At 40.7% G+C, this 27753-nt stretch overlaps 1 protein-coding gene across 4 annotated transcripts in view; it reads right to left on the bottom strand.

Moving 5' to 3' along the window:
• Med (Smad/Smad4 homolog Medea) overlaps positions 1-27753 on the bottom strand; it is a 200086-nt gene that overhangs the window by 133900 nt on the left and 38433 nt on the right. For all 4 annotated transcript variants that reach the window (XM_076212693.1, XM_076212692.1, XM_076212695.1 and 1 more), the window contains exon 4: positions 17322-17496. In XM_076212693.1, coding sequence (XP_076068808.1) covers positions 17322-17496 — 175 coding nt within the window. The remainder of the gene's footprint in view (positions 1-17321; positions 17497-27753) is intronic.

Genomic DNA, 27753 nt, shown 5'->3' with positions numbered 1-27753 from the left:
CACGTCTGGCAGCATTAGCTGCCCGACGTGCAATGTTGCGTCATAATAATTGCATTATAAAAAAATAAAGTCAGTGCTCAATCGTTCGTTCTCTTTCACACGTTTATTTTGATAACCATAGAAAATTGATGAAGCCAGTTTAGAGAGAATGGAGATTACGTAGGTACAACTACAATAAATATAATCATGATGCCGACGTCGGCATCATCGAGTACCCACTTGCTCCTCATGCTGCCTACGTAGGCGTCACCGTATGGAAGTGGTTAAGTTTCTTTTCGTGTCCTCTTGTTTTTCTTCCATCCCCACTTTAGTTAGTCATCTCTATCAAGGACTTCCATCCTTTTCATAATTCTGTAGATGGTTAGTATGTCTCCTCTTTCTCTTCTTTGTTCCAGGGTTGGTAGTTTGAGTTTTTCAAATCTTTGTATGTCAATCTGGAGAGTGTTGTTGGCATCTTTGTCATTGCTTTTTGAATTCTTTATATTTATGTTCTTTTTAGTACTAGGTGTCCATAGTGTCGCATTGTACTCCAATTTTGGTCTCATCAATGTAACTAATATTTTCTTTGCCATTTCTTCATCCATGTAGTCAAAGGCCACTTTCACTGATCTTAATAAATTTAACATTTCTCTGACTAATTTGCTGATATGTTTGTCTGGTGCCATGTCACTGGTCATAGTTACTCCTATGTCCCTTTCCAAGTTGACTTTCCAAATTTCCCCATCTCGGGTATTGGCTGCATGTTGTTATGGCAAAGTAGCATGCAGTTGATACTTTAGGGTCTATATGGGGCGTCCCTACAGACCAGAGCCACACATCATTTTGTCTGTGATAGAGGAGGACTCTGCTCACAGAGAAAAGATGAAACTTATTACACTGCTACTGTCCCTCCGTTATGCTGTCCCCCAACCCCTTGTTGCTGCCTTGTACCATTTCTCTGAATTTCATTTCCTTGTTTTGCCTACTCTGTGGTGAGGGCTAAGAGTACTGCCACCAAGTATTTCCACTTGGATTGTAAGAGACAAGAAAAACGGGATGGGGATTGGGACCAGGCATCCTTCTCCTTGTAGCCCTACAGGGTACATTCCTAAAAAAAGTAAAGGCATAAGAGGGTCTAGGAGTTTTCCAACCAGCAACCTAAGGTTTGGGTCTTTTAATGTGCATGGATGTGGTACAGATGGGAGTAAAAGGGAAGAGATAGGTAGTATGTTTGTGAGAAGAAAGATGGATGTGTTGGCTTTGAGTGAAACTAAGTTGAGAGGGAGGGGCGAGTGTGAGTTTGGGAGTGTAATTGGGAGGTTCTCAGGAGTGAAGAGTGGGCAAGGGAGAGAAGGGGTGGCTATACTAGTAAGTGAAGAGATAGGTAAACGTGTAGTGGAGTGGAAGGAGATTTCTTCAAGGATAATGTGGATGAAGGTGAAACTGGGAGAGGAGATGTGGGTTTTTGTAAGTGTATATTGGCCTGGTAGTGAGAAGAGTGCAGAAGGGGAGGGTTTTTGAATGGATTTAAATGAGTGCATAGAGGGATTAGGGAGGAATGTCAATGTATAGTATTATGAGACCTTAATGCTAGGGTAGGAAATGAACCAATTGATGGAGTGATTGGGAAATGTGGAGTTCCAGGAAAGAATTGTAGTGGAGAGTTGATGGTGGAAATGTGTCTAGAAAGAGTTGATGATAGCAAATACAGTGTTTCGAAAGAAAGTCAAGCATAAGTACACATGGGAGAGGGTGGTGGATGGAAGGGTGGTAGATAGAGCGTTAATGGACTATGTAGTGGTAGACAGGGGTATAATAGGAAGAGTTTAGGATGCACATGTGCTAAGGGGAGAGGGTGGGGGAATATCAAATCATTTTTTGGTGGAAGGTAAGTTGAGAGTGGAGGATAGATGGAGAAAGAGGAAAAGGACAAAAGGTAGGGAGATACTTAGAGTGAACTCTTTAAATGAAAAGGAAAAGGAGTACAAGAAGAAACAGAGAGGAGTGGGAGGGAGTGAAGGATAGAGTAGAGCTAGGAGTGGAGGAGGAATGGGAATGGTTCAAGGAGGGAGTCATAAGGTATGCAAAGATGGTGTGTGGAACAAGAAGGATAGGAGGAAATAGAAGGAAGGGTAGTGAATGGTGGGATGAGGAAACAAAGAAGGTTGTAGAAGATGCAAGCTTTCACAGATTGGTTACAAAATAGGACAAGGGAGTCATATGAGAGGTATAAAGAAAAGAAAAGAGAAGTAAAGCAAAAGGTAAAGGAGGCAAAGAGGAGAGCAGATGTGAAATGGGGTAAGAGTATGACAGAAATTTTGAAAGTAATAAAAAGATGTTTTGGAAAGAAATTAAGAGAAAAACAGGAAGCGAATCAAGTAGAGAAGAGGTAAAAGGTACAGATGGAGAGATGATAATGGAAGAGAAGGCAGTAAGGGGAAGATGGGCAAAGTATTTTAGAGAGTTGCTAAATGTGATGGAGGATATGGAGGGAAAGATAGTTGCAGTGGGAAGTTATAAGGAAATGACCGTGATGAGTGAGGAAAATGGAGGAGAAATAAGGAAGGATGAAGTGAAGGCTGTTATTAAGATGATGAAAGCACGTAAGGCACCTGGTCTGGATGGATGCCATGCAGAATATCTAAGAAAAGGAGGTACAGTGATGGTGGACAGGCTGGTGAGGTTATTTAATGTGTGCTGGAGAAAGGGTAGAATGCCAGAGGACTGGAGGAGTGCCTGTATAGTTCCATGTTACAAGGGAAAAGGGGACAAGTGTGAGTGTAGTAGTTTCAGAGGGATTAGCTTGTTAAGTGTATTTGGGAAGGCTTATGGGAGGATCTTGGTTGAGAAGATTAGGAGAGGAACAGAGGGAGTAATTGGTGAGGAACAGTGTGGATTTAGGACAGGCAGAGGCTGCGTCGGTCAGATTTTTGTGGTAAGACAGATATGTGAAAAAGCTATAGGAAAAGGTAAGGATGTTTTTTGGGCTTTTATGGATCTAGAAAAGGCTTATGACAGGATAGACAGGAAGGCACTGTGGGAGGTTTTGCAGATATACGGGATAGGAGGAAAGCTTCTAGGAGCTGTCAAGAGTTTTTATGAGAGTAGTAGAGCATGTGTCAGGATTAGAAATGGAGAGAGTGAGTGGTTCAAGGTAAAGGTGGGACTTTGTCAGGGATGTGTTATGTCGTTCTGGGTATTCTATTCAACTTATACAAGGATAGGGTGGTGCAAGAGGTAAATGCAAGGGTGGTGGGCCAGGAATTGGGGTTGGTTAAAGAAAATGGAGAAAAGTGGGAGGTGAGCCAGCTGTTGTTTGCGGATGACACTGGGCTTGTAGCAGGATCAGAGGAGGGATTGAGGATGTTGGTGACAGAGTTTGGGAGAGTGTGTGAAAGAAGAAAGTTGAAGATAAATGTGGGTAAAAGTAAGGTGATGAGATGTACAAGGGGTGAAAGTGGCAGCAGACTGGAGGTGAGCATTAAGGGAGAGCGACTGGAGGAAGTGGTTAGTTTTAGATACTTAGGTGCAAATGTGGCAGGAAAGGGTGGAGTGGAGGTGGAGGTAGAATGTAGATTGAGAGAAGCGAGTAAATGCCTTGGATTAAAAAGTGTAATGAGGAATAGACATTTGGGAATGGAGGCTAAGAGGAGTTTGTATGAAGGAGTGATTGTGCCAATAGCACTGTATGGGGCAGAAACATGGAACATAAGAGAGGAAGAGAGAAGGAGTTTGAATGTGTTTGAGAGGTGTCTGAAAAGTATGATAGGGGTTACTAGGCTGGATAGAGTGAGAAATTAGGAGGTGAGGAGAACAGGGGTGGTAAGGGAGTTGGGAGATAGGGTGGATGAAAGAGTACTGGGATCGTTTGGACACATGGAAAGAATGGGTGAAGTCTAGTAAAAGAGGTATGGAAGGCAGATGTGGAGGAAGTGAACATGGGGGGGCGACCTAGGATGAGATGGACGGATGGGGTGAAAAGGGGTTTGGGGAAGGGGGGAATGTCTGTTGAGGGAGAGGACAGAAGATAGGGGTGAATGGATATTGGTTGTATATGGATGATGTTGTGATGCATGAGGTGGAATGGGTGGGGGGGATGGGGAGTGAGGTAGTATGCGAGAAAAATTTGACATAGCCCAAAGGGATTTCTCCCTGTCTTCTCCTTTTCTGCATGGGACGGAGAGGGGGGGTCGCCAATCTAATGAAGCGGCCTTGCTGTGGATGTGCTGTGTTGTGACACTGCTTCTGACCCAGGGCAGTGGACAAGATGCAGGGATGACCCGTCATCCAGGAGGTGACAAGATGCAGGGATGACCCGTCATCCAGGAGGTGCCAAGATGAGAGGGAGGGTAGAGGGTGGAGGGGAGTGGAGTGTATTTAGGGATGGAATGGGTGGGAATGGTTTTTATGCCTTTTTCTTTTTGGCTACCTCCCTTATAAGGTGGAAAAAGCCTTTGGTATAAGTATGTATGTACCAATTTTATATTGTCCCAATATTCTATTTTTGCTTTTTCCAAATTCCATTACACTGTACTACATTTCTTGATGTTGAATTTCACTTCACATTCCTGACTCCATTCCCAGATTTTGTCCAGGTCTTCTTGTAATGAAATGCAATCTTCCTCTGTACCTACTCTCTTTAGTAGTTTTGCATTATCTGCAAAGAAGTTCATATAACATTCCACACTTTCATCCATGTCATTTATATATATGGCAAACATTATCAGAGCCAATACAGAACCTTGTGGGACTCCACTTATCATTTCTTCCCAATTTTAAGTCTTGTCTCTGAGTACCACCCTCATTTTTCTCCTGTTCAAGAAATCATTCATCCATTCCAATAACTTTCCTTCCATTCCACCTATTGTTTCAATTTTTCTTAGTAGCTTTTTGTGTGGTACTTTGTCAAATGCCTTTTGTAAATCTAAGAAGGCACAATCTACCCATCTGTCCCTTTTTTGTATTATTTCTAATAGCCTCGAGTAAAAGCATATTAAGTTTGTGGCACATGATCTTCCATGTCTAAATCCAAATTGTTTAGGATTTAGCATTTTGTTTTCTTCCAAGCATTTAATCCATTTACTTTTGACAAATTTTTCACATATTTTTGCTATTGTACTTGTAAGGGAGACTGGTCTATAGCTGGTTGGACTTTCTTTGTCCCCTCCATTTTTCCAATATTGTGGTACTTTTCCTTCTTTGAGTGAGAAATCAATTATCTTGTGTATTTTGTCTGTTAGTTCATCTATACATTCTTCCAATATCCAATTCCATCTGGCCCATGTGACTTTCTGATGTCAAGATTTTTTTATTTGGTCCCTTGTTTCTGTGTCACAGTTATTTCTTTCATTGTGGGAGATCTTTCTCTCTGTCCTTCCTTCCAATTTTGTGAGCTTTCAAATGTGAATACAGACTTAAAATGTTTGATCATAATTTCAGCTATTTCTACATCTATATATTCTTTATTTCCTTCATGCAATTTCACTATTTTGTGTTTGACTTTCTGTTTGTCATTTACATATCTGTAGAATAATTTAGGTTGTGTTAGCTTCGCTGCCACTAACACTTAGTCACTTGTGTTATTATTCCGTAACTTATGCACCAGGTCAAGTTCCATTACTCAGGAACGAAGGTGAATTAAATTGAACTTACGGTAAACTTTTCTTCATTTTCTTCACAAATTCTGGTACAACGTATGGTCTTAGGTACACCCGAGGATTCCCTCAGGGATCCTCTTACATCCCACCAAGCTGCCTATGCTCCGATGTTACTATTTAATTCATCCAATAACTTTGAATGTTACAAATAAGTGCCACCCTTTTAGGGCGTGAGTTTACCTCCATGCACCAATAATTTTTCTCCTCCTCCACCCTTTTCTCCAATCAGAAAGACTATTATACGGTCTCAAGTGATACTGTTTCCGCAAGCAGTTTGTCGCAAGCAGAACGAGCACTGTGTTTACAAATCAGTCACATCAGCACCTCTCGATATCCCAATCCATATTAACAAAACACAAGATGGTAACTCTGCAAATTCTGCAAATCTGCAACTATGCAACCCGCAGTCGGCCATTGTATCATAACCTAATAAAATGACTATAAATTTTACATTCCTTTCCTCCTACCCTCGATCTACCTAAATGTCTACCTCTATCTACCGGCCTCTTACAGGTTGGTCCTTGCATTTTTCTATCATGTGTTTTTCATAGTTTCTTTTTTTCTTCCCTGCGTATTTTTACATATTCGTTTCTTAGTTTGATGTATGTTTGCCATTTTGTCTTTTTTTTTCATCTTTTCCAGGTTTTGTCTGTTCTATCTTTAGCTTCCCTACACTTTTTGTTATACCAACACTTTATGTATACACATACTTGTTTCTTCTTTGGCACATATTTATCTGTTCCCTCCTTGTATTTTTCTTTTACTATGTTCCACTTCTCTTCCATCTCTGTTTCTTCATGTAAAATTTTTTCCCAGTTTGCATTTTGAATTTTTTTCTCAGTTTTTCGAAGTCTGCTTTGTTGTACATTTGTCTTCCTCTTCAATGTTTCTCATTTCTTCTCACATCATTTTGTTCTTTTAATTCGAACTCTATTAGTATGTGGTCACCTTTCCCAATTGGTGTTTTGTATTTATGTCCATGATTTAAGGCTCTAGTCTTGAAGGTTCTTCATTGTTTCTATATCTGGTAATTACCTTCACCCATTGAGTCAATATATATTCAATGGTCATATCCAGTATAATATTTCCCCAAAGTTCCTCTCCACCTTTTACTGTAATTTCTTCCCAACATATTTCCTTTGAGTTAAAGTCACCCATAATTACAATATTTCCTCCACCTTTCAATAATTCAATGCATTCTTTCTTCCAGTATTATGTAGTGGTAAATAGGACTATGATAGGAAGAGTTAAGGATGTACATGTGCTAAGGGGAGAGGGTGGGGGAATATCAGATCATTTTTTGGTGGAAGGTAAGTTGAGAGTGGAGGATAGATGGAGAAAGAGGAAAGGGACAAAAGGTAGGGAGGTGCTTAGAGTGAACTCTTTAAATGAAAAGGAAAAGGAGGAGTACAAGAAGAAGCTGAAGGAGTGGGAGGGTGTCAAGGATAGAGTAGAGCTAGGTGTGGAGAAGGAATGGGGATGGTTCAAGGAGGGAGTCATAAAGTGTGCAAAGATGGTGTGTGGAACAAGAAGGATGGGAGGAAATAGAAGGAAGGGTAGTGAATGGTGGGATGAGGAAACAAAGAAGGTTGTAGAAGAGAAGATGCAAGCTTTCACAGATTGGTTACAAAATAGGACAAGGGAGTCATGAGAGGTACAAAGAAAAGAAAAGAGAAGTAAAGCAAAAGGTAAAGGAGGCAAAGAGGAGAGCAGATGTGAAGTGGGGTAAGAGTATGACAGAAAATTTTGAAAGTAATAAATAGATGTTTTGGAAAGAAATTAAGAGAGGAAGAGGAGGCGAATCAAGTAGAGAAGAAAAGGTAAAAGGTGCAGATGGAGAGATGATAATGGAAGAGAAGGCAGTAAGGGGAAGATGGGCAAAGTATTTTAGGGAGTTGCTAAATGTGAAGGAGGATAGGGAGGGAAAGATAGTTGCAGTGGGAAATGAGAAAATGAGTGTGATGAGTGAGGAAAATGGAGGAGAAATAAGGAAGGATGAAGTGAAGGCAGTTGTTAAGATGATGAAAGCAGGTAAGGCACCTGGTCTGGATGGATGCCATGCACAATGTCTAAAAATAGGAGGTACAGTGATGGTGGACTGGCTGGTGAGGTTATTTAATGTTTACTGGAGAGAGGGTAGAGTGCCGGAGGACTGGAGGAGTGCCTGTATAGTTCCACTTTACAAGGGAAAAGGGGACAAGTGTGAATGTAGTAGTTTCAGAGGGATTAGCTTGTTAAGTGTAGTTGGGAAGGCTTATGGGAGGATCTTGATTGAGAGGATTGGGAGAGGAAGAGAGGGAGTAATTGGTGAGGAACAGTGTGGATTTAGGACGGGTAGAGGTTGTGTAGATCAGATCTTTGTGGTAAGACAGATATGTGAGAAAGCTATAGGAAAGGGGAAGGATGTTTTTTGGGCTTTTATGGATCTGGAAAAGGCTTATGATAGGGTAGACAGAAAGGCACTGTGGGAGGTTATGCAGATATATGGGATAGGAGGAAAGCTTCTAGGAGCTGTCAAGAGTTTTTATGAGAGTAGTAGAGCTTGTGTCAGGATTAGAAATGGAGAGAGTGAGTGGTTTGAGGTAAAGGTGGGACTTCGTCAAGGATGTGTTATGTCGCCCTGGCTGTTCAACTTATACATGGATGGGGTAGTGCGAGAGATAAATGCAATGGTAGTAGGTCAGGGATTGGAGATGGTTAAAGAAAATGGAGAAAAGTGGGAGGTGAGCCAGCTGTTGTTTGCAGACGACACTGCGCTTGTGGCAGGATCAGAGGAGGGAGTGAGGAAGTTGGTGACAGAGTTTGAGAGAGTATGTGATAGAAGAAAGCTAAAGATAAATGTGGGCAAAAGTAAGGTGATGAGATGTACAAGGGGTGAAAGTGGCAGTAGACTGGAAGTGAGCATTAAGGGAGAGCGACTGGAGGAAGTGGATAGTTTTAGATACTTGGGTGCAAATGTGGCAGGAAAAGGTGGAGTGAAGGTGGAGGTAGAATGTAGATTGAAAGAAGCGAATAAATGCCTTGGTGGATTAAAGAGTGTAATGAGGAATAGACATTTGGGAAAGTATGCAAAGAGGAGACTGTATGAAGGAGTGATTGTGCCAACAGCACTGTATGGGGCAGAAACATGGAACATAAGAGAGGAAGAGAAGGAGTTTGAATGTGTTTGAGTTGAGGTGTCTGAGAAGTATGATGGAGGTTACTAGGCTGGATAGAGTGAGAAATGAGGAGGTGAGGAGAAGAACAGGGGTGGAAAGGGAGTTGGGAGATAGGGTTGATGAAAAAGTATTAGGATGGTTTGGGCACATGGAAAGAATGAGTGAAGAAAGACTAGTAAAAGAGGTATGGAAGGCAGATGTGGAGGGAGTGAACATGAGGGGATGTCCTAGGATGAGGTGGATGGATGGGGTGAAGGGGGCTTTGGGGAAGAGGGGAATGTCTGTTGAGGAAGGACAGAAAACAGGGGTGAATGGAGAATGGTTGTATATGGATGATGTTGTGATGCATGAGGTGAGATGGATGGGGGGATGGGGGGTGAGGTAGTGTGAGCAAAATTTGACGCAGCCCGAAGGGATTTCTCCCCGTCCTCTCCTTTTATGCATGGGGGGACGGAGAGGGGGGTCGCCGATTTAATGAAGCGGCCTTGCTGTGGATGTGCTGTGTCTGGCGACACTGCTTCTGAACCAGGGCAGTGAGTGGACAAGGTGCAGGGATGACCTGTCATCCAGGAGGTGCTAAGATAAGAGGGAGGGTGGAGGGGTGTGGAGTGTATTCAGGGATGGAATGGGTGGGAATGATTTTATGCCTTTTCCTTTTTGGCTACCTCCCTTGTAAGGGGGAAAAAGCCTTGGTATATGTATGTATGTATGTAGTATTTTGGAATGATCATTATTAGTCCAAGCCTATGTTTTTGGGGGCACATATACTACTATGAATTTTCTACTTTTCATATTTCTGTTCTTAATTTTAATCCTAATCAACTCCACATTATTTTTTCCTTCTGTTATCTTTGTCACATTTAATACTTTCTTAGTCAAAACCATGACTCCTCCACCCTGTTTTTTCATTCTATTTTTCACCCAATGGTTGTACAGACCTTGTCCTATAGTATTTGATGGTAGTGGACCTTTTAATTTTGTCTCCACATTTCCCATTATGTCAGGTTTCTCTATTAACAGATAGTTGTTCAATTCGTTTAGTTCAGAAATCATACTATGTTTGTATATGCTATTTTTAATTTCTCTTTTTTTTTTTTTCTTTTTTTTTTTACGTACCATTTTCTCAGCATCGGGTCCAGTACTCTCCAAAAAATCTCATTCTTTTCAGTCTCCATTCTTCTCTCATTTTTCATTTGCTTCATTTCTAAGTCTCTTTTGTTTCTCTATTTCCTCATCGTTCATTTCCTTTTTTATCCATACACTTTTATAATTTTCGCTATTTCCTAGCTTTGCTACTTTTGGTAGTACCTCTTCGGCTATCGAGTCCTTAGTTTGATTTTTAATGGCTTACTGTTTTTCTCTATGCACCTCCTTGATATCTTTGTCCAATTCTTGTCCCTCTTCCTGAACCACTTTCAGAATTTCCTTTGCAATTCTTTTCTCTTCTTTTTCTCTGGGGTATTGCCTCCATATTATTGTGGTAAAGTAGCATGCAGTTGATACTTTTGGGTCTATATGGGGTGCCCCTATGGACCAGAGCCACACATTTTGTATGTGATAGAGGACTCTGTTCACAGAGAAATTATGACACTTTTATTATACTGTGACTGTCCCTCCTTTATGCTGTCCTCCAACCCCTTGTTACTGTCCTGTACCACTTCTCTGAATATTCATTTCCTTTTTTCGCCTACCCTGTGGTGGGGGATAGAATGCTGCCACCAAATATTCCCACTTGAATTGTAAGCGAGAAAAATGGGACAGGGATTGGGACTAGACATCCTTCTCCCTGTAGCCCCACAGGGGACATTAAAAAAAAAGAAAAAGTGAAGGCCTATGAGGGTCTAGGAGTTTTCCAACCAGTACCCTAATGTTTGGGTCTTTTACTGTGTGTGGATGTAGTACAGATGAGAGTAAAAGGGAAGACATAGGTAGTATGTTTGTGAGAAGAAAGATGCGTTGGCTTTGAGTGAAACTAAGTTGAGAGGGAGGGGCAAGTGTGAGTTTGGAAGTGTAGCTGGAAGGTTCTCAGGAGTGAAGAGTGGGTGAGGGAGAGAAGGGGTGGCTATACTACTAAGTGAAGAGATAGGTAAACATGTAGTGGAGTGGAAGGTTTCTTCAAGGATAATGTGGATGAAGGTGAAACTGGGAAAGGAGATGTGGGTTTTTGTAAGTGCATATGGGCCTGGTAGTGAGAAGAGTGTAGAAGAAAGGGAGGCTTTTTGGATAGATTTAAAAGAGTGCATAGAGGGATTCGGGAGAAACTTCAATGTAATAGTATTGGGAGGCCTAAATGCTAGGGTAGGGAATGAACCAGGAGTTCCAGGAAAGAATCGTAGTGGAGAGTTGATGGAGATGTGTCTAGAGAGTTGATAGCAAATACAGTGTTTTGGAAGAATGTCAAGCATAAGTATACATGGGAAAGGGTGGTGGATGGATGGGTGGTAGATAGAGCATTAATGGACTATGCAGTGGTAGATAGGAGTATAATAGGAAGAGTTAAGGGAGTGTCACCAGCAATCATTTGAAAGATTCTGGTACATGGGTGAATTTTAGGTAAACATTTCAAAAGAATCTCTATGATGGTGGCAACATTCATACAAATTTTTACAACTATATTTAGTTTCTATTTTTTTATACAGCATAAAATAGATCAAATATTGGCAACCTCTGGCAACCCCATTGCATAAAAACATTCTGTATATTGAAATAGCGTCAACAGTTCTATAGCTATTTCGTTTTTTGCTACAGGATTGTGTTTATGGAGATATTTGGCAACTCCTCCCACCAGCATACCACACAAAGACAATGGACAGGGCACCAGTACCCTTGAAAAGGTAAACAATTTTGATCCCTCGCCCTGTATTGTTGCTGTGATCATGGAAAAATTAGCAAGAGAGTGAACTGAAAGAATATAGAGAGGGCCTGTGAGTGCCTGATATAGAAACAAGAAGGAAAAAGAAAGGGGAGAAAAGCAGCACAGCTATGCCCAGCACTCCACAAGCATTTACTAGCCACATTCACCTTACACCACCTCCACTCACACCACACCACTCACCCTCACCTCACACCTCATCAGCAAAGAAGAAATTGGAGATTTGCTATACATTGCAACCATCAAACAAATGGTTGTGAAAACTTAAATCCCCCGTCCTGTAAAGTTTGTTTTTGTTCTGTTGTAATATCTTCAGTTGTTCTTTATGAATTCATTTCTGTTTCATTTGAAAAAAGCTCTTTATTTTCTACAGTAAAAAAACAAATGATTTTTTTTTTTTTTTATGAAACCTAAATTTTGCATAATTTTTCAATTATTCAGAGAAACAAATTAATAAAAAATCAGAGGTATTAGTTTGAAAAAAGTGGCATCCCACAAGGCTCTGTACTGGCTCCTTCAATGTTTGCCATATATATAAATGATATGGATGAGGTAGTAAACTGTTATATGAACTTCTTTGCTGATGATGCCAAATTACTCAAGAGAGTAAGAACAGAAGAAAATTGCATATCACTACAAGAAGACCAAGACAAAGTATGGGAATGGAGTTGAAAAAGTGAGATTAATTTCAACATCAAAAAATGTAGCATAATGGAAATTGGAAAAAGTAAAAATAGAGTATCAGGACAGTATAAAATTGGAAACAAAGAGGTCAAAAAAGTCAATTCAGAAAGGAACCTGGGAGTAATCATCTCAAGTGAATTGACACCTGATAAACATGTCAATAAATTATTTGGAGAGACTTATAACTTATTGAGGTCAATGAAAGTGGCCTTCGACTACATAGATGAGAAAATGGTTAAAAAAATAGTTGTTACACTGATAAGACCTAAACTAGAATATGCTGCAACACTAAGAACATAAGAAAGTTAGAAAAAATACAAAGAGCAGCAACAAAGATGGCGCCTACACTGATAAACCTGACATAAAAAAGGAAAAATTACATCTATCATCACTGGAACAGAGAAGAGAAAGTGGCGATTTGTTGACCATTTTCATAATTATGAAAGGGATGGAAATTCTTGACAGAGTTAAAGAAGAAGAATAAAGAGTCCATAGCAAAAGAAGTAAAAGGTTGAAAAAAAGTCCAAGAGAACAACAAAATTGTATTAAAGATATAGTGACACAGCAGATGAAAGAACAAACTGAGGACACAGTTATTAACCCCTTCCATACGGTGCCGCCTACGTAGGCGTCATGAGGAGCAAGTGGATTCGCGACGCTGCCATATCGGCGTCTTGATTATATTTATTGTAGTCGCCCCTGTGTTTTTACATTCTCCCAAATGTGCCCTGAATCCCATTCTCTGTGGTTTTCAAAATTCGCGGGTGAAAGAGAGAACGATCGATATAAGCGGTGACTATATTTTATGATGCGAGTATTATTACAACATGTCGTACAGCTGGCATTGGCTGCTGCCCACGAGATTTAAGTCCCGTAGTGAAGTGGTTAAAGTGATGAGAGAGAAGGGGAATATAGTAAGAGACTTAGCACACAAAAATAAATGTATAATTATATTAGGGATGGAAGAAAAGCATAATCCAAATAGGACTACATGAGTAAAAGAGAAGGAAAAAGTAAACAAGATATTAGTAGTTCAAGAGGATGACAAGAAACAGGGTAAGAAATTGAAGAAATATATAGAATAGGGAAATACAAAACTAAGAAGACCAGACCAATTAAGGTTAAATTCAGGTCACAAACAACAGATGATATATTAGCAAAACATGGAAACTAGCAGAAAGTGATCAGTATAAACAGTTTTGGATAAAAAGAGAAATGAATAAAGAGGAGAGGATGAAAAAACAAAAAGACTAGAAGCTAAGGGAAAAAAATGAGAACAGTCAGAAAAAGAGAAATTCTACTGGAGAGTGAGAAAATTGTTCATAGCAGAGAAAAACGGAAGGGAAACAGAAAACACAATGGAAGTAGCAGAAAATTAAAAGTGTCTTACACAAATATAGATGGCTTAATAACAGGTTTGAATGAAATGAAGATCATCTTTGGGGAAATGTACTATTTGATATGATTATAGAACATACAATGACGCAATGGATACAAAAGAATACTAGGTATAGAAATGAGGAAGAACCATAGAGATTGGACCTAATAATCACATCAGAACCCAAAATAGTGGACAAGATTGAATATAAGACACCAATAAGTAAAAGTGACCACATATTGGTTGAACTGGAACTAAATGAGGAAAAATACATGGAAAAAATGAACAATATCAGAAAGGGAAGATTGATGTATGGAAAAAAAAATTGATAAAACAAGAGAAATAAAAAAAAAACTGAGAAAGGATACACAAGGGGGAAACAACAGAAGAGAAATGGAATATTTTGACAAAAATCTATAAAGGAGTGGAAAAGTATGTTCCAAGACAAAAACAAGAAAAAGGATATGTAAAGTGTTGGTACAACAAAAGATGTAGGGAGTTAAAAGACAAAAGGGATAAAGCTTGGATAAAAGGAAAATAAGACAAAATACCTGAAAAATGGAATATATATACTAATTATAGAAATGAGTGTAATGAGGAATAGATATTTAGGAATGGATGCTAAGAGGAGACTGTATGAAGGAGTGATTGTGCCAACAGCACTGTATGGGGCAGAAACATGGAATATAAGAGAGGAAGAGAGAAGGAGTTTGAATGTGTTTGAGATGAGGTGTCTGAGATGTATGATGGGGGTCACTAGGCTGGATAGAGTGAGAAATGAGGAGGTGAGGAGGAGAACAGGGGTGGAAAGGGAGCTGGGAGATAGGGTTGATGAAAGAATATTAGGACGGTTTGGACACATGGAAAGAATGAGTGAAGAAAGACTAGTAAAAGAGGTATGGAAGGCAGATGTGGAGGGAGTGAACATGAGGGGACGTCCTAGGATGAGATGGATGGATGGGGTGAAGGGGGCTTTGGGGAAGAGGGGAATGTCTATTGAGGAAGGACGGGAGAGGACAGAAAACAGGGGTGAATGGAGAATGGTTGTATATGGATGATGTTGTGATGCATGAGGTGGAATGGGGGGTGAGGTAGTATGTGTGAGCAAAATTTGATGCAGCCCGAAGAGATTTCTCTCCGTCTTCTCTTTTATGCAATGGAGGGACGGAGAGGGGGGGGGGGTCGCCGATTTAATGAAGTGGCCTTGCTGTGGATGTGCTGTGTCTTTTGACACTCCTTCTGACCCAGGGCAGTGGACAAGGTGCAGGGATGAGCCGTCATCCAGGAGGTGCTAAGATAAGAGGGAGGGTGGAGGGGTGTGGAGTGTATTCAGGGATGGAATGGGTGGAAATTATTTTATGCCTTTTCCTTTTTGGCTACCTCCCTTGTAAGGGGGAAAAAGCCTTGGTATATGTATGTATGTATAGAAATGAATATGTACAAGTGTGCAGAGAAGAAAAGAGAAAATACGAAAAAGATGTCGTAGAAAAATGTAAAGATCAACCAAAACTATTTTACAGATTTGTAAACAACAAACTGAAAAACAAGAATTGGAGAAACTATGACAAGGAGTTGAATACACAGAGGAAATAGAAATGGAAGAAATTATGAACAAGCATTTTAAATCTGTGTTTACGAGGGAGACATACAACCTAGAGATATCGAGTGGGAGGAGAAAGTCCCCCCTATGAAAGAGAAGTAACAAGGAATGAAATAATGAATCACTTGGGTAACCTCGATGTCAGAAAATCGCATGGACCAGATGAAAGGGCAAACTGGATTTTGAGAAAATGCAGGAATGAACTAACAGACAAAATACATAGTCTAATAAGCAGTTCATTGAAAGAAGAAAAAGTTCCAGAAGATTAGAGAAGACCAAATACAGTACTAATATATAAAGGGGGAAACAAAGAAGACCCTACTAACTATAGACCGGTCTCTCTTACAAGTACGATAGCTAAAATTTGTGAAAGAATTATCAAAAGTAGATGGGTAAGGCATTTGGAAAAAAAAACATACTAAATCCAAGGCAATTTGGATTTAGACAAGGACGATCATGTATCACAAACTTAATGTGTTTCTATTTAAGGCTATTAGATATAATACAAGAAAAAGATGGATGGGCTGATTGTGCATTTCTAGACCTGAAAAAAGCTTTTAATAAGGTGCCACATAAGAAATTGCTAAAGAAATTAGAAACTGCAGGAGGAATACAGGGCAAACTGCTGAAGTGGAAGGAAGACTTCTTGCATGAAAGAAAAATGAGTGGTGATTAGAGACAAACTCTAATTGGGATAAAATGATTAGTGGAGTTCCACAAGGAACAGTTCTGGCCCCAATAATGTTAGTTATATATATTAATGATATGGATAAAGGAACTGAAAGTTATAAGAGCTTCTTTGCGGATGATGCAAAATTGTTTAAAAAAGTGAACACGGAAGAAGATTGTGAGTCACTGCAGAGTGATCTCAATAAAGTATGAGAATGGAGTAGGAAGTGGGAGATGGAATTCAATATTAAGAAGTGCAGTATAATGGAATTTGGAAGAAACAAAAAAAGAATAGTGGGATCATATAAATTGGGAGAAGAAATTAAAGTAGAAAATGAGAAGGACCTGGGAGTCATTATTATGAATAATATGTCCCGTGAAAAACATATAAACAAGATTTTTGGAGAAACTTATAATTTAATAAGAACAATCAAAGTGGCATTTACATACCTGGACGAAGAAATGGTGAAGAAAATACTAGTCATTTTGATAAGACCAAGATTGGAGTATGCAGCGACGATGTGGTCACCAAGTACAAAAAAATGCATAACAAAACTTGAAAGAATACAAAGAGCAATTACGAAATTGGCACCAACACTCTTAGAATTATCATATGAAGAGAGACTAGCAAAACTTGAGCTACAGACATTAGAGCAAAGAAGAGAGAAGACTTGATAACTATTTATAGAATCATGAAAGACATAGAAACTATTGATAGAGAGGATCTAATAAAATGGGATGGTAGAGATACAAGAGTACACAAAGAAAATCAAGGAAGACAGTTATAGAAGAGACCTGAAAAAGAACAGCTTTTCCCACAGGGTAATAGATGTTTGGAACAAGTTAGATGAGAATGTGGTGTGTGCAAAAATGATACACTAATTTAAAAACAGTTTAGATAAAACAAGATATGAAGACGGGACACCACAAGCATAGCCCCCCTTCCCGTAAAATACAACTAGGTAAATATACACACACACAATGTATATAATGGGGTGAAAGGGGCATTGGGAAAGAGGAAGATGTCTGTTGAGGAAAGAAGGGAGAAGGGAGAAGACAGAAGATAAGGGTGAGTGGAGAATGGTTCTCTACAGATGACATTGTGATGCATGGAAGAGTGGAAAAAGTCCTTGGTATACGTATGTAATAGGTAAATAGTAGAGTGGGGGTGGGGGTGGGTGGTGTCAATAATTATTCACAAATTTTTAAAATCTATAAAGTTCTTTGGTCCCTGGCCCTCACAAATATTAAGGGATTATTATATTAATTGTATAAAATCTAATGCAACATACATCCCTAAACAAACAAAAATTTAATCACTTACCAATACCTGGGGATACAACACGTTCGTAGTGGTATGGATTGACACACACAGAGTCACACTTGAGGTCAAATGCAAACTGGCAATACTTGACATGCTTAAGTTCATTCTTATGGAGGTCAGGCCACCTCCATATCCGTGCATAAATCACATGAGGAAAGCCTTTTCGCCCTGCTACCTAAAATGGATAAATCAAAGGTACATATTATATCAGGAACAGTCACTCCTGCATAAGAATTATATAAACATGTATGCATAAACACTTTGATAAAAACTGTACATATGCATTTCACTTGGGTGCAGGCAGAACCCTATCCTAGGTGTCATCAGTGATTTTTAACACACCATGTGCTTACCCTTGCTTTCAGCCTTACCAAGCCATTTATCATTGGCAACTCTTAGCTAAAATTAATGGGGGGGTGCTGTTTCAGAAATTTCTACATAAATTTATATACATATATATGTATTTATGCAAGATAACAATAACACAAAAAGAAATAATAGAACATCTATCAAACCTCGATGTCAGGAAATCACATGGCCCGGATGAAATTGCAAATTGGATTCTAAAAGAATGCAAAGAAGAACTAATGGACAAAATACTTAACATAATAAGTTGCTCACTTAAAGAAGGAAAAATACCAAAGGACTGGAAAAATGCTAACATTGTACCAATATGTAAAGGAGGAAACAAGGAAGAACCAACTAACTATAGGCCAGTCTCATTAAAGCATACATACATATACCAAAGGCTTTTTCCCCTTGACAAGGGAGGTAGCCAAAATTTGTGAGAAAATTATCAAGAATAGATGGCTAAAACACCTGGAAGACAACAATATAATAAACCCAAGACAATTTGGAATCAGACAAGGAAGATCATGTACCACAAACTTAATTGGTTTCTACTCAAGATTAATAGACATAGTGCAAGAAAAGAATGGATGGGCTGATTGTGCCTTCCTGGGCTTACAAAAAGCTTTTGACAAAGTACCATACAAAAAATTATTAAAAAAAAACAAAAAAAAACTGGAACATATAGGAGGGATACAAGGGAACCTACTAAAATGGATGGAGGACTTCCTGATTGGTAGAAAGATGAGAGTAGTGCTCAGAGAAAAATATTCAGGTTGGAAAGAGGTAATCAGAGGTGTACCGCAAGGATCTGTACTGGCTCCAATAATGTTTGCTATTTATGTGAATGACATGGATGATGATGTGCAATGTTACATGAGCTTCTTTGCAGACGACACCAAACTGTTCAGGAAAGTAAAAACTGAAAAGGATTGCAAATCACTGCAGGAAAACCTGAATAAGGAGTCAGAAATGGGAAGTGGACTTCAATATTAACAAGTGTAGCATAATGGAGTTTGGAAAAAGCAAAAATAGAATATCAGGACAATATAAAATTGGAACCAAGGAGGTAAAGAAGTAGAGATCCGAAAAAGATTTGGGTGTAATTATCTCAAACAACTTGTCCTATGATAAACAGATAAACAAAATTGTTGGAGAATCCTACAACTTGCTAAGATCAATAAAAGTGGCATTTACATATTTGGATGAAGAAATTATTAAAAAAAATATTGGTCACACTAATAAGGCCTAGACCCAGTACCAAAAAGAATATGATGAAAATAGAAAGAATCCAGAGAGCACCAACAAACTTGTCATATGAGGAGGGATAGGCTAAACTGGAGTTACCGACTCTGGAGAAAAGAAGAGAGGAGACCTACTGACCATCTACAGAATCATGAAGGGCACAGAAATACTTGATATAGAGGACTTGTTAAACTGGGACAAGAGAAGCACAAGAGGACATGGAAAGAAAATAAAAAAACATAGCTACAGAAGAGATCTGAAGAAAAACAGTTTTCCACATAGAGTGGTGTACACTTGGAACAAACTGGACAATGAAATAGTGTGTACAAAAACCATTCGTGAGTTTAAGAGCAAACTAGACACTGCAAGATACAAAGGCAGGACACCATGAGTATAGCTCCCCTTCCCGCAAAATACAAATAAATATATATATATATATATATATATATATATATATATATCTGAATAGAATCGCCAATGACGACGATGTCAATCAAATAATTCCGACAGTTGTCCCCAGACTCGAACTCAAGACTTGCGAGTGGCAGGTCGTTGCTCTTCCAACTATGCTACCGAGACTACAAGATTCTTCAACCTCGGGGTTAATCTAACCCCGCAGGATTCGAGTTGACTGCTAACTGCTGTCCTAATCTCAATTTTACAAAGAACCAAGCCCACTTGTAGCTAGTGGTTAAGCTGATACGTATCCTTGAAAGACTTTCGTCATTGTAATAACTGAATAGAATCGCCAATGACGATGATGTCTATCAAATGATTCCGACAGTTCTCCCCGGACTCAAACCCAAGACTTGCGGGTGGCAGGTCATTGCTCTTCCAACTATGCTACGGAGTGGTTAGGAAATTTAGAGTTCCAGGAAAGAATCGAGTTGAGAGTTGATGGTGGAGATATGTCTAGAGAGTTGATGATAGCAAATACAGTGTTTCGGAAAAAAGTCAAGCATAAGTACATATGGGAGATGGTGGTGGATGGAGGAGAGATAGAGCGTTAATGGACTATGTAGTGGTAGATAGGAGTATAGTAGAAAGAGTTAAGGATGTACATGTGCTAAGGGGAGAGAGTGGGGGAAAATCAGATCATTTTTTGGTGGAAGGTAAGTTGAGAGTGGAGGATAGATGGAGAAAGAGGAAAAGGACAAAAGGTAGGGAGATGCTTAGAGTGAACTCTTTAAATGAAAAGGAAAAGGAGGAGTACAAGAAGAAGCTGAGAGAGGAGTGGGAGGGAGTGAAGGATAGAGTAGAGCTAGGAGTGGAGGAGGAATGGGGATGGTTCAAGGAGGGAGTCATAAAGTGTGCAAAGATGGTGTGTGGAACAAGAAGGATGGGAGGATATAGAAGGAAGGGTAGTGAATGGTGGGATGAGACAAAGAAGGTTGCAGAGGAGAAGAAGCGAGCTTTCACAGATTGGTTATAAAATAGGAAGAGGGAGTCATTTGAGAGGTACAAAGATAAGAAAAGAGAAGTAAAGAAAAAGGTAAAGGAGGCAAAGAGGAGAGCAGATGTGAAGTGGGGTAAGAGTATGACAGAAAATTTTGAAAGTAATAAAAAGATGTTTTGGAAAGAAATTAAGAGAAGAGGAGGCAAATCAAGTAGAGAAGAAAAGGTAAAAGGTGCAGATGGAGAGATGATAATGGAAGAGAAGGCAGTAAGGGGAAGATGGGCAGAGTATTTTAGGGAGTTGCTAAATGTGAAAGAGGATAGGGAGGGAAAGATAGCTGTAGTGGGAAGTGATAAGATAATGACTGTGATGAGTGAGGAAAATGAAGGAAGGATGAAGTGAAGGCAGTTGTTAAGTTGATGAGAGCAGGTAAGGTACCTGGTCTGGATGGATGCCATGCAGAATGTTGAAAAAAGGAGGTACAGTTATGGTGGACTGGCTGGTGAGGTTATCTAATGTTTGCTGGAGAGAGGGTAGAGTGCCAGAGGACTGGAGGAGTGCCTGTATAGTTCCGCTTTACAAGGGAAAAGGGGACGAGTGTGAATGTAGTAGTTTTAGAGGGATTAGCTTGTTAAGTGTACTGTAGTTGGGAAGGCTTATGGGAGGACCTTGATTGAGAGGATTAGGAAAGGAACAGAGGGAGTAATTGGCAAGGAACAGTGTGGATTTAGGATGGGTAGAGGTTGTGTAGATCAGATTTTTGTGGTAAGACAGATATGCGAGAAAGTTATAGGAAAAGGTAAGGATGTTTTTTGGGCTTTTATTGGTCTGGAAAAGGCTTATGACAGGGTAGACAGGAAGGCACTGTGGGAGGTTTTGCAGATATAAGGGATATGAGGAAAGCTTCTAGGAGCTGTAAAGAGTTTTTATGAGAGTAGAAGAGCATGTGTCAGGATTAGAATGGAGAAGTGGTTCGAGGTTAAGGTGTGACTTTGTCAGGGATGTGTTATGCTGCCCTGCTGTTCAACATATACATGGATGGGGTGGTGCGAGAGGTAAATGCAAGGTTGGTGGGTCAGAGATTGGAGATGTTTAAGGAAATTGAAATAAGTGGGAGGTGAGCCAGCTGTTGTTTGCAGATGACACTGCACTTGTAGCAGGATCAGAGGAGGGATTGAGGAAGTTAGTGACAGAGTTTGGGAGAATGTGTGAAAGTAGAAAGTTGAAGATAAATGTGAGTAAAAGGTAATGGGGTGTACAAGGAGTGAAAGTGGAACCAGACTGAAAGTGAGCATTAAGGGAGAGCGACTAGAGGAAGTGGATAGTTTTAGATACTTGGGTGCGAATGAGGCAGGAAAGGGTGGAGTGGAGGTAGAATGTAGATTGAGAGAAGCAAGTAAATGCCTTGGTGGATTAAAAAGTGTAATGAGGAATAGACATTTGGGAATGGATGCCAAGAGGAAATTGTATGAAGGAGTGATTGTGCCAACAGCACTGTACGGGGCAGAAACATGGAACATAAGAGAGGAAGAGAGGAGCTTGAATGTGTTTGAGATGAGGTATCCGAGAGATATGATGGGGTTACTTGGCTGGATAGAATGAGAAATGAGGAGTTGAGGAGGAGAACAGGAGTGGTAAGGGAGTTGGGAGATAGGCATTTCGACCATTCGCAATTCGAATTATCGCAAATTCGACAGTAGCTAATTTATACCCAACCCTCAAAGTTCGACAGCCAGACTCGACAATTTGACATTCAAATCTAGCGCGCCATGCACCCAGTCGAATTTGCCGCCACTCCCGATGTGCCACTCTGTCTCACTATCGCCCCAGCCATCATCGAGGCAAGCCACGCTCCGCTGTTCCATCTCCACCATGCCGCGCAAATCCACCTCCGGCCCCACCCCTAAGAAACACACTTTCCTGCCTTTCAAAGATAAGCTTGAGCTTATAAGAAAGTGTGAGGCAGGTATGGCTCATTCTGCCGTTGCAGCGGAAATGGGTGTCCCGAGATCAACAGTATCAACGATTTGGAAGAACAGGCACAAGTACCGCCAGGCCGCTGCATCAACATCTTCCACGACTTCCCTTGTTCTCCGTGGCTCAAGGGACTCCCGTCTCGACATGATGGAGGACATGTTGATCAAGTGGATAGAGGACAGGACACAACGCAAGATGCCGATCAGCATGGGGCTCGTGCAGGAGCGTGCCTTGTCACTGTGGGAGAACTTGCAGGCCACAACATCCACCACCAAAAATGTACTGTACAGCAGCTTAATGTGTTTAATAAACAAAATTAGATATAAATGAAGCCTTTAATATTACTGATTTAGTCTAAGTTAGTGTTTTTTAGAGGTCATAGTGATATTTTGGGGGTCTGGGCTGGAGGTCGGTCCCTATCCCCCCTAATTACAATGTATTCCTATGGGAAAAACTGCATCATGATTCGACAAAACCCAGGTTCGACCGATATACCGCCCCATCCCTGTCGAATTGCAGTGACCCTCTGTATTGGGGTGGTTTGGACACGTGGAAAGAATGAGTAAAGAAAGACTAATAAAAGAGGTATGGAAGGCAGATGTGGAGGGAGTGAACATAAGGGGGCAACCTAGGATGAGATGGATGGATGGGGTGAAAGGGGCTTTGGGGAAGAGGGGAATGTCTGTTGAAGAAGGACGGGAGACAACAGAATACTGGCATGAATGGAGAATGGTTGTATATGTATGATGCTGTGATGCATGAGGTGGAATGGGTGGGGGGATGGGGGGGGTGAGGTAGTATGTGTGAGAAAAAATTGATGCAGCCCGAAGGGATTTCGCCCTGTCTTCTCTTTTTCTGCATGAGGGGGCAGAGAGGGGGGGTCGCCAATTTAATGAAGCAGCCTTGCTGTGGATGTGCTGTGTCTTGTGACACTGCCTCTGACCCAGGGCAGTGGACAAGATGCAGGGATGACCCGTCATCCAGGAGGTGCCAAGATAAGAGGGAGGGTAGAGGGTGGAGGGGAGTGGAGTGTATTGGGGATGGAATGAGTGGGAATGGTTTTTATGCCTTTTTCTTTTTGGCTACTTCCCTTGTAAGGGGGAAAAAGCCTTTGGTATATGTATGTATGTATGTATATACATATATACAACACACATTTCACTCTTTCCCAATGCCCCTTTCACCCCATCCATCCATCTTATCCTTGGTCAACCCCTCATGTTCACTCCATCCACCTCTGTCTTCCACACTTCTTCCACTAATCTTTTTTCATTAATTCTTTCCACATGTCCAAACCATCCCAATACTCTTTCATCAATCCAATCTCCCAAATCCTTTTCCACCACTGCTCTCCTCCTCATTTCTTACCCTATCCAACCTAATAATCCTTACCATACTTCTCAGACATTTCATCTCGAACACATTTAACCTCTTCAGTACGGGCCTTAAATCTCACGGGCAGCAGCCGATACCAGCCGTACGACGTGTCGTAATAATACTCGCATCATCAAATATAGTCACCGCTTATATCGATCGTTCTCTCTTTCACCCATGAATTTTGATAACCATAGAAAATGTGATTACAGACAGTTTAGAAAGAATGTCATTACGGAGGGGCAACTACAATAAATATAATCAAGACGCCGATATGGCAGCCTCGCGTATCCACTTGCTCCTCATGACGCCTACGTATGCGGCACCGTATGGAAGGGGTTAAACTCTTCCTCTCTTATGTTCCATGTTTCTGCCTCATACAGTGCTGTCAGCACAATCACTCCTTCATACAATCTCCTCTTAGTGTCCATTCCCAGATGTCTATTTCTCATTACACTTTTTAATTCCCCCAAGGCATTTACTTGATTCTCTCAATCTACGTTTAACCTCCACTCCCACTCCTCCCTTTCCTGCCATATTCGCACCCAAGTATTTAAAGATATCGACTTCCTCCAATTTCTCTCCCATACTTCTAATTTGTTGCCATCCTCTCCCCTTGTACATCTCATCACCTTACTTTTACACATATTTATCTTCAATTTCCTTCTTTCACACACCTTTCCAAAATCTGCCACTAACTTCCTTATTACCTCCTCTGATCCTGCTACAGTGTCATCAGCAAACAACAACAAGCTTATCTCCCATTCTTCTCCATTTTCTTTAACTATCTCCAATCCCTGGCCCATTACTCCTGCATTTACCTCTCGCACCACCCCACCTATGTACAAATTGAACAGCCATGACAACATGACACATCCCTGGCAAAGTTCCACCTTTACCTCAAACCACTCACTCTCTCCATTTCTAATTCTAACACAGGCTCTTCTACTCTCATAAAAACTCATGATTGCACTTAACAGCTTTACTCCTATCCCATATATCTGCAATACCTCTAACAGTGCCTTCCTGTCTACCCTGTCATGAGCCTTTTCCAAACCCATAAAGACCCAAAAAACATCCTTACCTTTTCCTAAAGCTTTCTCACATATCTGCATTACCACTAAAATCTGATCCACACAAAACCTACTTGTCCTAAACCCACATGATTCCTCACCAATTACTCCCTCTATTCCTCTCCTAATCCTCCCAATCAATACATACATACATATACCAAAGGCTTTTTCCCCCTTACACAGGGGTAGCCAAAAAGAAAAAGGCATAGAACTCACTCCCACCCATTTCATTTCCCACATATTCCACTCCCCTCCACCCTCCTCCCTCCCTCCTATCTTGGCACCTCTTGGATGACGGGTCATCCCTGCATCCTGTCCACTGCCCTGGGTCAGAAGCAGTGTCACAAGGCACAGTACATCCACACCAAGGCCGCTTCATAAATTCGGCGACCTCTCCTCTCCGTCCCTTCATGCAGAAAAGGAGAAGACGGGGAGAAATCCTTTTGGGCTGCATCAAATTTTTTCTCATACATACTTCCTCACCCACCACCCCCCACCCACTCCCCCTCATGCATCATAGCCTCATCTATACACAACCCATCTCCATTCACCCCTATCTTCTGTACTCTCCCGTCCTTCCTCTACAGACATTCCTCTCTTTTGTAAAGCCCCTTTTACCCCATCCATCCATCTCATCCTAGGACGCCCCCTCATATTCACTCCTTCCACCTCCGCCTTCCACACTTCTTTTACTAATCTTTCTTCACTCATTCTTTCCATGTGTCCAAACCATCCTAATACTCTTTCATCAACCCTATCTCCCAGCTCCCAATCAATACCCTCCCATAAGTCTTCCCAACTACACTCAAACTGTTCCCTCTGAAACTGCTACACTCGTACTTGTCCCCTTTTCCTATGTAATGCACAACTATATAGGCACTCTTCCAGTCCTCTGGAATTCTAATCTCTCTTGGATAAACATTAAACAATCTCACCAGCCATCCACCATCACTGTACCTCCCTTCTTTAGAAACTCCACATGACCCAGGTGCCATACCTGCTCTCATTATCTTAATAACCGCTTTCACCTCATCTTTTCTTATTTCTCCTCCATTTTCCTCATTCATCGCTGTCATTTTCTTGGCGGCTCCCAATGCAATTACCTTTTCTCCCTGTCCTCTTTCACATTTTGCAACTCCTTAAAATATTCTGCTCATCTTCCTTCTACTACCATCTCTTCCATTATCATCTCTCTATTTGGACCTTTTACCTTTTCTTCTCAACCTGATTTGCCTCCTCTTCCTCTCTTAATTCCCTTCCAAAACACCTTTTTATTACTTTCAATATTTCCTGTCATACTCTTACCCCATTTCACATCTGCTCTCCTTTATTTTATGTTTTACTTCTCTTTTCTTAGTAGCTCTCAAATACTTCTCTTGCCCTATTTTGCAACCAATCTGTGAATGCTTGTTTCTTTTCTTCTACAACCTTCTTTGCTTCATCATCCCACCACTTGTTACCCTTCTATCTATTTCCTCCCATCCTCCTTCTTCCACATACCATCTTTGCATACATTGTGACTCCTAAAAATATCCCCATTCCTCCTCCACTCCTAGTTCTACTCTATCCTTCACTCCCTCCCACTCTTCTCTCAGCTTCTTCTTATACTCATTCTCCTTTTCTTTCTCATTTAAGTAGTTCACTCTAGGTGCCTCCCTACCTTCTGCCCTTTTCCTCTTTCTCCACCTATTCTCCACTCTCAATTTACCTTCCACCAGAAAATGATTTGATATTCCCCCACTCTCTCCCCTTAGAACATGTACATTCTTAACTCTTCCTACCATACTCCTGCTCACCACTATATAGTCCATTAACGCTCTATCTTCTACCCTTCCATCCACCACCCTCTCCCGTGTGTACTTATGCTTGACTTTCTTCCTAAACACAGTATTTGCTATCATCAACTATCTAGACACATCTCCACTACAATTTTTATCTGGAACTCCATACTTCCCAATCACTCTGTCTATTGGTTCATTTCCTACCCTAGCATTAAGGTCTCCCAATACAACTATATTGACATTTCTGCCTAATCCCTCTATGCACTCATTTATATCTACCCAAAATCCTCCCTTTCCCCTACGCTCTTCTCACTACCAGGCCCATACACACTTACAAAAACCCACATCTCCCTTCCCAGCTTCACCTTCATCCACATCAACCTTGAAGTAACCTCCTTCCACTCCACACTTACTTATCTCTTCACTTACTAGTACAGCCACCCCTTCTCTTCCTCATCCCCTCTTCACTCCTGAGTACCTCCCAGCTACACTCCCAAATTCACACTAGCCCTTTCCTTTCATTTTAGTTTCACTCAAAGCCAACACATCCATCTTTCTTCTTAAAAACATACTGGCTATCTCTTCCTTTTTACTATACCACATCCATGCATATTAAAAGACCCAAACCTTAGGGTACTGGTTGGAGAACTCCCAGACCCTCTAATGCCTTTACTTTTTTTAGGAATATCCCCTTTGGGGCTACAGGTTGTAGGACTCCTAATCCCATCCCCCATCCCATTTTTTGTTGCCTCTTACGACTCAAGTGGAAAGACTTGGTGGTAGCATTCTCTTCCCCCACCACAGGGTAGGCAAAAAAAAGGAAATGAATATTCAGAGAAATGGTACAGGACAGTAACAAGGGGTTGGGGGACAGCATAACGGAGGGACAGTCATAGTATAAAAGTATCATCATTTCTCTATGAACAAAGTTTTCCTCTATGACAGACAAAATGATGTGTAGCTCTGGTCCGTAGGGGCACCCCATATAGACCCTAAAGTATCAACTGCATGCTACTCTGCCACAATAACATGCAACCAATACCCCAGACAGGGTTATTAATATTCAGATATGGTTATTAATATTCAGAGTAAAGGAGTACAAGTAATATATCTGTAACTTTGTATTTTGTATTGAGAGTACTGTGGTGCATCATCGAATCACTGTACACTAGGCAGCTGATGCTACCTGCAAGAATTTTACTTGTACTGAAGAGGTTAAGGCTTTGACAGGGTAGACA

The sequence above is a fragment of the Oratosquilla oratoria genome, chromosome 30, assembly GCF_046742065.1.
Source record: "Oratosquilla oratoria isolate Oo_2021 chromosome 30, ASM4674206v1, whole genome shotgun sequence".
NCBI classification, from domain to species: domain Eukaryota; kingdom Metazoa; phylum Arthropoda; class Malacostraca; order Stomatopoda; family Squillidae; genus Oratosquilla; species Oratosquilla oratoria.
Note: the sequence above shows the minus strand (reverse complement) of the source record. Positions and strands in the feature narration are given on the sequence as shown.